This window comes from Antrostomus carolinensis, unplaced genomic scaffold (assembly GCF_000700745.2).
Source record: "Antrostomus carolinensis isolate BGI_N321 unplaced genomic scaffold, ASM70074v2 scaffold21566, whole genome shotgun sequence".
NCBI lineage: Eukaryota > Metazoa > Chordata > Aves > Caprimulgiformes > Caprimulgidae > Antrostomus > Antrostomus carolinensis.
Window position 1 is genome coordinate 11,381 of NW_010321528.1, and position 9,128 is coordinate 20,508.

The following is a 9,128-nucleotide window of genomic DNA, read 5'->3' on the forward strand; positions in this document are numbered from 1 at the left end:
GTCCCTGTTGCTCCCCCCTTTCACCCCCCCTGCCACATGGGCACCCATGTACAGTGTCTCCACCACGCTCCTACTCTGAAACACAAATCATTTTTCCCCTTCTGCAGTATTTTTCTATGTATTTTATATATCACACTTAGAAATATCACAGAAAGGGTAAAATATATATATTTATTTTGAACCTAACTGGAAAAGATCAGATTTCTCTGCTTTTTTTTACTTATCTCCCTTTTCTAGAAAAAGAACAAGTTATATGTATCCATCATGTAAATACTGGAAGATTTTTATCTCTAGCACTGAAATTGGGAGGTAATATCTTTAAAGAAACTTTAATGCAACATTTTATCCACGTTGCACTAATATCATCTGCCTTATATCAGAATAGTATGAAAGTTTACTAGACTTTTAGCTCTTGTTGGGGTGGTAGAATTGATCTCATTTGATTAGGATGCAAAAAAAAAGGTAACGGGATGAATATCAAAGTCATACCTGTAATAGAGCCTCCAGATTACAACATACAACCCTAGAAGAGATGTGTTTGGAGACAATAATGAGCCCAAGAAAAAAGCCTCAAGACTGTTGAAATGGAGTGGGGGAGAGGGAAGAAGAGCAGCAGGAAAAAAAACCAACCCAGCAACACATTTATTGTACCCAGTTTGTATCGATTCAAGCACCAGAAGCCACTAACAGCAGGAAGGAACACAAAAGGATTTAAAACCAAAAACAGCATATCAGCAGGTCGAGGGAGGTGACTCTGCCCCTCTGCTCCGCTCTTGTAAGGTCCCACCTGGAATACTGCGTCCAGTTCTGGAGCCCCCAACACAAGAGAGATCTGGAGCAGCTAGAACAAGTCCAGAGAAGGGCCACCAGGATGATGCGAGGGCTGGAGCAGCTCTGCTGTGAGGACAGGCTGAGAGAGTTCGGGCTGTTCAGCCTGGAGAAGAGAAGGCTCCAGAGAGACCTTAATAGTGGCCTCCCAGTACCTGAAGGGGCTCCAGGAAGGCTGGGGAGGGACTTTGGCCAAGGGCAGGGAGTGACAGAACAAGGGGAAATGGGTTTAAGCTGAAAGAGGGCAGGTTTAGATGAGTTATTAGGAAGAAGGTTGCCCAAGGAAGCTGTAGATGCCCCTTCTGGAAGTGTTGAAGGCCAGGTTGGATGAGGCTTTGAGCAACCTGGTCTAGTGGAAGGTGTCCCTGCTGCTGGCAGGGGGGTTGGAACTGGATGAGCTTTAAGGTCCTTTCCAACCCAAACCAGTCTGGGATTCTATGATACTAATGTTTTTCAGTCCAAATGATCCTCTATCATTAGTCAACTGTGCTTTCAAAAGCTTTATCATTCCACAGGCTGAGACCCTGCCATTTGGTTTTCAGGTTCAGTTCCAGAGGCAAAGGTTCCAAGCAGGCCACCAACATCACACACCGCAAACCCTGTGGCCTTGTAGAGAGCGCTGCAACTCTCTAGAAAGCTTCAGATATGCAAATATTCCCAGCCAAATTCAAAATATGTACTCTGTCATTCAAATGACAAGACTGAGAAAGTACCTACTAATTGAGGAACTGAATCACAGCGCAGGAAGGACACACACGTGCCAACAAGGTGGAGTTATGTCCGCAGAGTAACAACAGGTTCCTGCACCTTTTTGAATGCTCTGCTGAAATTTCCCTGATAAAAAGGCACCAAGAACCACAGCAGGGCCAAAAGCACTGACTCTCCTACTCCAACCAGACAATAACCAGAAGAGCACACTCCAACACAAAGAGTTAACGGGCAGTTTTATGTAAAGTTGCCTAAAAAGGATCCCTGATGAAGTTTATTAAAAATATTCTTAAGCCATTCTTAGTAAAACTGTTCCTTAGTGGTGAACAGACCCACGTTCCTTCAGCCAAAGCAAAGAGTACACTGGCTCCAACAACCACTATTTATCACCCTAGGAGCAAATTAGAACAGGGAAAAGAAATGGCTAAGAAAGGTTTAAACTGTGGAAAAAAAATAATAAAAATAAATTTCAGCCAACCATGGCAAAGATCACCCTCCACAGAGGAGCTCACCCCCTCTTTAAACCCTTTCTCTTCTCACCTTCACAAAGCTAAACATGCATCGATAAACAAATCCCAAAGCCTTTTTGCAAGTCTTGTTTCAACTGAGAGGACACACTTCAATCATCAACAAAAGTGTGACAGAACGTAGGGAGCATATGGCCAGAAAGACCCACCCCACCCCTCCTGCCCAGCCACCCAGGAAACAGCGTCTTCTACCCAATCCCAGAGTCAATCCCCAACATCTACTTGAAAAACAGTTATTCAAGGATGAGTTCCAAATGCTGTCATCAATTCAGAACAATAAATGCTCCACGTACAACAGCTGATCCCCACCAATGTCAACAGGTTGACAGAGATCAGAGTGAACATATGGCTGTGAAGTAGTGAAGAGTTATTTATTTGGTGTTTTAATGTCACATTTTTTAATAGAGGAGAAAGCAGGCTGTATTCTAAGCCTTTGCCATTCCTCTTCTTTCCCAATCTTTTTAATTTCTACTCTATCCCAGTTTCTGCATTTCCATCTTTGCAGAAGTATTCACCTCTTACACTTCTTCAACTCCACCTACTGAAAATAATCATAGCTCTTAATATTTCAAGATGGCATTATCACCAGGCAATAGTGGTCAAAGAAGTAAAATTCTTCACATCATCAGGCAACTTCTAAGCTTCCAGCAATCCTAAGTCCCAGGCTTAACTGCCAAACGTGTAGAGAATGTAACATTTGCTGACATAAGGATGGAAAATTTACTTTTAAGCAGTAAAAGCAAATTTAAATAAAACCCCCTTCAGTATAGCTCACGTATTTCAAGCTCCTGGCTGAACCTGGGAACACATCTCTGTTCAAATGATGTGCTGGAAGATGGAAGTTATCACTTTTTCCCCTCAACCATCATCTGCCCCAATTTCATCATGGCTATGTTGTCCAAAACTCCTTAATTAGTCAATTCATCAATCAGCTTAAAAGTGGAAAAGAACTTTTCCATAATGCCTTCATCTAAAAAAACAGGACAAAGATGAGTATTTTGAAGATTTGCTGTTTTGAAAAGAAATCTGCAACTGAACTTGTTTTCCTATTTATTTTTCATCTTTCTGAAGACCAAAATGCCAAAAACAAAGTGCCTTCTCCAAAATTAACTGCTACTTCCATTGTTTCCTCTAAGAGCAGAGACCACCTATTTCCCTTATTTATAAAAGCCATCCTACCCCTAATGGGAGAAGGAACAACTATGCAGTCACGTGTTTAGAGAAACAATGAGAAGTGATGACCCTGGTGGGTGTGAAACCAAATTATATTCAGAAAAGCTGCCAGTTCCATATTCTGTGAGGAGGATACAAATGTAAGGGGCAGAGAGAAAGAAAACACACAAATACAGATGGCAGTCAAGGTAAATAAGTGTGCCTACAAAAAAATATACAAGAGAGACAGAAATGAGAGAGCTCTGAGGACTTGGGAATGACAAAGTCATCAGAGACCTGCAGGGAAAAGGCAAAAGAGTGAAGAAAGGGAGGAAAAAGAAAAGGGAAGAGTAGAAACAAAACACAGTTCACCCATCACAGCCATTAGAGATTCTCCTCATAAAGAAATCAGTGTGGAGAAGTTCACTTTATTTTTTGGTCAGGGACATAAAGGTAGATTTTGCCCCTCTGCTCCACTCTTGTAAGGCCCCACCTGGAGTACTGCATCCAGTTCTGGAGCCCCCAACACAAGAAGGACATGGAGCAGCTAGAACAAGTCCAGAGGAGGCCACGAGGATGATGCCAGGGCTGGAGCAGCTCTGCTGTGAGGACAGGCTGAGAGAGTTGGGGCTGTTCAGCCTGGAGAAGAGAAGGCTCCAGGGAGACCTTCTAGTGGCCTCCCAGTACCTGAAGGGGCTCCAGGAAGGCTGGGGAGGGACTTTTCATAAGGGCAGGGAGTGACAGAAAAAGGGGAAATGGGTTTAAGCTGAAAGAGGGGAGGTTTAGATGAGATATTAGGAAGAAGTTCTTCACTGTGAGGGTGGTGAGCCAGTGTCCCAGGTTGGCCAGAGAAGCTGTGGCTGCTCCTCCCTGGAAGTGTTGAAGGCCAGGTTGGATGAGGCTTTGAGCAACCTGGTCTAGTGGAAGGTGTCCCTGCTGCTGGCAGGGGGGTTGGGACTGGATGAGCTTTAAGGTCCCTTCCAACCCAAACCAGTCTGGGATTCTGTGATTTTGAAGCTCAATTAAGCCAACACACAGCGCAGATGAAGAGTTTCCTGATTTCCACCCAAAACCTCAGAAAAGCCACCAGAAGACAAACTACTTTTAAGCTTTTGAGGTTTTATATTTTTTTGCATTCGAGTTGTAGTTTTCAGCATTTGCCAAAAAAAGCTGCTTTTATCAACAACTTTCATCCCCTACCCTCTTAACTGCCATTTCTCTTCACCTCCTTTTGGCTTACCTCATCCAACCAAGAAGTAAGTTGTGGGCAAAACGTTCCCAGGTTTTAGAAGACAAGTTTTCTTGTGGTTCAGTCTCATTATTTGGCTTATTACTCAGACTCATAAAGTGGGGTAAGAGCAAATGTGGTAGGCCAAAAAAACCAAACTGAAATGTTAATTATTCACAAATGACACTGCCAGGTGAGTTTACTGGGCTAGACTGGAGTGAGAAGGAAACGATACAGGTAAGTTTGTGGGAGATGGAAATGGAAATGATGCTGGGAATTCAAATAGAATGAGGTTGTTTGTGCTGTCAACAAAATCTGGGGTGAGGGCTTGTGCTTGGAGGGTTGAGGGAGCTGAGGGTGAGAGCATATATTACAGTGATGTGGCTTAATGGTCAGATTTTAGTTTATCTAGGTTCCCTCTGAGGGATAATAAATGAATAAATAAATAAATGTTCTGCTTAAGTAGTAATCAAACCCAGAAATATCTAGTATTCATGTTTAACAAAACAATTTAACCAAAACTGAGGTAATATGAACATAAATGCCCCAATCTCTATTTTCATAACCTTCTTCAAGTCACGTAGCACGTGACCTCTGTGGGAAGACTTAAAACAAGCAATAAACCCCACGTTTTAACTTCTATATACTTGCTGGCAATGCATCTTAACATTGAAAATATTTAGTGTTTTCTCTTTTGGAAGAGTACTGAATCAGAACAACAGTCTTTTTAACACTGCTGGAAATATCTGTCCTATAGATGCAAACCCTTGTCTTGGGCCTATAGAAATTTTATACCCTTACAGTTAATTTACAGAATCACAGAATGTCAGGGATTGGAAGAGACCTCAAAAGATCATCCAGTCCAATAATTTAATAAGATTGCAAATAAAAAATGGATTTTTTTAATATATTGCCAGTCAACACAATATTTACAAACATTTATAATATCAGTGCTTTATGTTTATTTACTTCCCTATTTGCACAAAATATTTTAAACTGCTTTAATATCATCTCCAAGCTGAAGAAGCTTGTTCTGAGCAGTACAATCTCAGTTCAGAATCTCTAGGACCATCACACTGTCCTGATATTACCTTTCTATACAATTCCATATCTGCCAAAAGCTTTCTTTTGAAGTCTGGCAAGAGCTTCCAACTCCCAGTTAAATTCTATTTATTAGACTAATAAAAAACACACACATAAAACAGTCACATAATTTAGAGTTTTTCTGTCAGGCAGTTTCAGGCTCTGGCACAGCTCAAAACAATTAGAAGACCAGAAATCAGATTCTACCTTATTTTTGAAGTGTACTTCAATGGGCATAATGAAGCCTGCGTAGCCAGACTCCTCCACTTTGTAAGGGGGCTCTTTGCACACTGAAAAGAGAAGAGAGAAATGTTAATTTTGAATATAATGCAACTTAATTTGAGCCAAAAAGGAGTTGGAAGATGAGAAATGGGCCTCTTGACAACTCAGGACACATTTAAAACACTGACCTTTGTGGAAAAACAAAAACCAAAGTGAGATGGTGGTCATTGGCTTAGTTAAGAACATGAAAATCTGTTCTTAGCTCCTCCCATGGAAAGGAAACATAAAACACTCCATGCCAGAGCCTCGGTCAGATTCTTCCCCCACTTTTTCAGTGAGATACAATTACATTTCTGTGCTGTTCCACAACAATGCAAACTGCCAGTTAAAGCTGTCTTACAAAAAAAAAAAAAAAAGGCAAAGACCCAAAATATGGGAATTTGAACAGCACAGAAAGGTAAAATTTCCTTTGACACCAATATTTATTAATCAAAACACTAAACCATGCCAGAGGATTTTTTACTTTTTCCCCTTGAAATGCTCTCCTGCAATATTCAACCTTCAGAATTACCTAACAGCCACACTACAAGCTGCTCCATCCAAACCTGAAGGGCAGGTAAGTGCTGCTATTTATTCCACACACCAGGAAATACAGGAGAGGTTAAACAGTTTCCCTGCTAAGGTCACAACGCTGCCTGCTCAGAAACATCCATTACAAAAGTTAATCGCTTCTAAGAAATTAATCTATCTGCTTCCTGCCCCAGTTTCCTCCCATCCTACTACCTGTTGTATCTTCATGCTACTAAATCCTTCTTATCATCTACCAGCGTGTTTCAGCAGAGTGCCAGCTGACTGGAAGGATTCTAGGATCATTTCTTTGGCCGTGACATAGCTTTACACAACAGCTGCCAGAAGAAACATGAGACCAACGTAGATATTCTCCCTCCTCACAGGAACTGAATTCACTTGCATAGAATTTAGGCACTACAATATATGTAAATAAAGTCAATTAAGTAATTAGAGGAATTCAGTGCAAATCTTTTTACTTTCTCGAAAGAATTCCAAGTAATTAATATGATTAAGGAACTGTACCTCAAACCTAAAAAGCACACAAATTGTTACCCTTTAACGTAGATATATTATCCCCAGCTCTAAGCACTTCTACCATCAAAAAAGGTGCTAGAAAGCAGCACTGAAAATTCACCCATGAAAAAAAAGAGCGTATCTAAAAATAATCAAAATCTCTAGACTTGCTTTAACTTGAATTTCACACAACCACCCTATCACTGAGGGGAAAAAGCCCAAACCCAGAGCACAGTGCCAATACGGCAGCCGGAAACTTAAGCCAACTGCCAAGCAGCCTTTTTTCCTTTGCTGCTCTATTCTAACACATTAAAATGACTCCACAAGCAAGCTGCTAGCAGCACGAGCCTACCTTCACCAGGAGATCTTGCTCCAAGTAAGAGAGAATCACTTGAAGAAACCCTTCAAATAAATCTACAAATAGCACGTATCTGCTGTATTGTTTCTGTACAACCCAGATACATTTTGGTCCAAAATAAGCTGGCGTTAGGAAAATGCTGAAGAAAACATGCAAAACCTAAAAGTGGGGAAAAAACCTGTCTCTCTAAAGGCAGATGATACAGCAACTGACTGAGCAAAGACCAGGGACTATCCCAACACAGTTGTTTGTAATAAAGTAATTACACCAGGATGACAAGAATTGTAACACAGCAGATTGTAACTTTTATTCTAGAAATTAGTTTTCAGCTCAGTATTGCACTTGCTTATCGTACATCAGTTTTACTACATCCATCTGAAGGAGGTGTTATTAACACACAGACTGGATTCAACAACCTTACCAGCCCAACACCTTTGAGTTACTTTCCACTGTGGACTCCTAAAAAATAACCCATGTAGTAGGTAGAACTAAGATATCCCCTCTACTCCGCTCTTGTAAGGCCCCACCTGAAATACTGCGTCCAGTTCTGGAGCCCCCAGCACAAGAGAGACCTGGAGCAGCTGGAACAAGTCCAGAGGAGGCCACGAGGATGATGCGAGGGCTGGAGCAGCTCTGCTGTGAGGACAGGCTGAGAGAGTTGGGGCTGTTCAGCCTGGAGAAGAGAAGGCTCCGGGGAGACCTTCTAGTGGCCTCCCAGTACCTGAAGGGGCTCCAGGAAGGCTGGGGAAGGACTTTGGCCAAGGGCAGGGAGTGACAGGACAAGGGGTGATGGCTTGAAAGTGGCAGAGGGGAGATGGAGATGAGATGTGAGGAAGAAATCGTTGGCTGTGAGGGTGGTGAGACAGTGTCCCAGGTTGGCCAGAGAAGCTGTGGCTGCTCCTCCCTGGAAGTGTTCTCGGCCAGGTTGGATGAGGCTTTGAGCAACCTGGTCTAGTGGAAGGTGTCCCTGCTGATGGCAGGGGGCTTGGAACTGGGTGAGATGAGCTTTAAGGTCCCTTCCAATCCAAACCATTCTATATCCTCCATGAGCAGCAGCCTTCCAAAGAAATATTTCAAAGAATGCACATTATGAAGTAATTCACAGCAGCCCAGCATTCCCTGTAACACTACACAACACCACCACTGCAAGTGCAGTTACACAATCCTAAGCAGATCTAAATCTTTGCTCCTTCTGAAAAGGGCAATTCCTGCTCCTCCACCTCAACCATGTGTTCCTGCCACCCCGTGCCAAGAAAAAGGTTCATGCTGCTGCACAGTCAGAAAGAGCAAAGAAGAAACCCAGCAGAAAGTAACACTATAATTTGTATTCTCTCTCCCCAAGCTCGCTGACTGCACAGTGCTTGCACACACACACGTACAGGCAGTGGCAGAGACCACCCCCATTTTGGCATCAGTGATTTTTTTGGTGGGTTTAATACTCCCTGAACTGGCACCTGAGAGTAGGAATTGCAAGAATCCTGTTGGCTACTTAACAACCAATACAAAATTCTACATCCTCCAGTACATATATGAGCATCTCTCAGCAAGAGCAGCTTTTGTTGGTGAATATTACCAAATCAAACCCATCTTTCCCCTTTTGTAAGGTGAATTATCTTCTATTGTCACTAAGGGTCTTGAGAACCTACTAACGCTTAAATAAGTGGAGAAAACACCTCACCTCCAGCCCTTTCATCAGAGGAAAGGTCCCATTCTCCCTGACCTTCCTCAGACAAAGATGGTTAAAGGTTAAAGCTGAAGTGCCTTCGATGTACATTTTGCTCCTCTTTAAGGAGATTATTTTACACAAAAGTGACGTTCTGAAGCCAACCCTGACTCGCCTGATGCTCCTTCATACAAAGCTGACCTCATAACACATCTTCAAAAAGCACACTCACCTCGTTTGGGTTTTGGGAAGCTCTCATGTAGCCGAAAGACCACT

The 9,128-nt window shown here is 42.4% G+C and overlaps 1 protein-coding gene across 1 annotated transcript in view; it reads right to left on the minus strand.

Moving 5' to 3' along the window:
• MLLT1 (MLLT1 super elongation complex subunit) overlaps nt 1-9,128 on the minus strand; it is a gene marked incomplete at both ends in the record, with an annotated part of 18,708 nt that overhangs the window by 9,397 nt on the left and 183 nt on the right. The window contains 2 exons of the mRNA XM_029085448.1: nt 5,734-5,816; nt 9,085-9,128. The exon at nt 9,085-9,128 is cut by the window's right edge and continues 183 nt beyond it. Coding sequence (XP_028941281.1) covers nt 5,734-5,816; nt 9,085-9,128 — 127 coding nt within the window. The remainder of the gene's footprint in view (nt 1-5,733; nt 5,817-9,084) is intronic.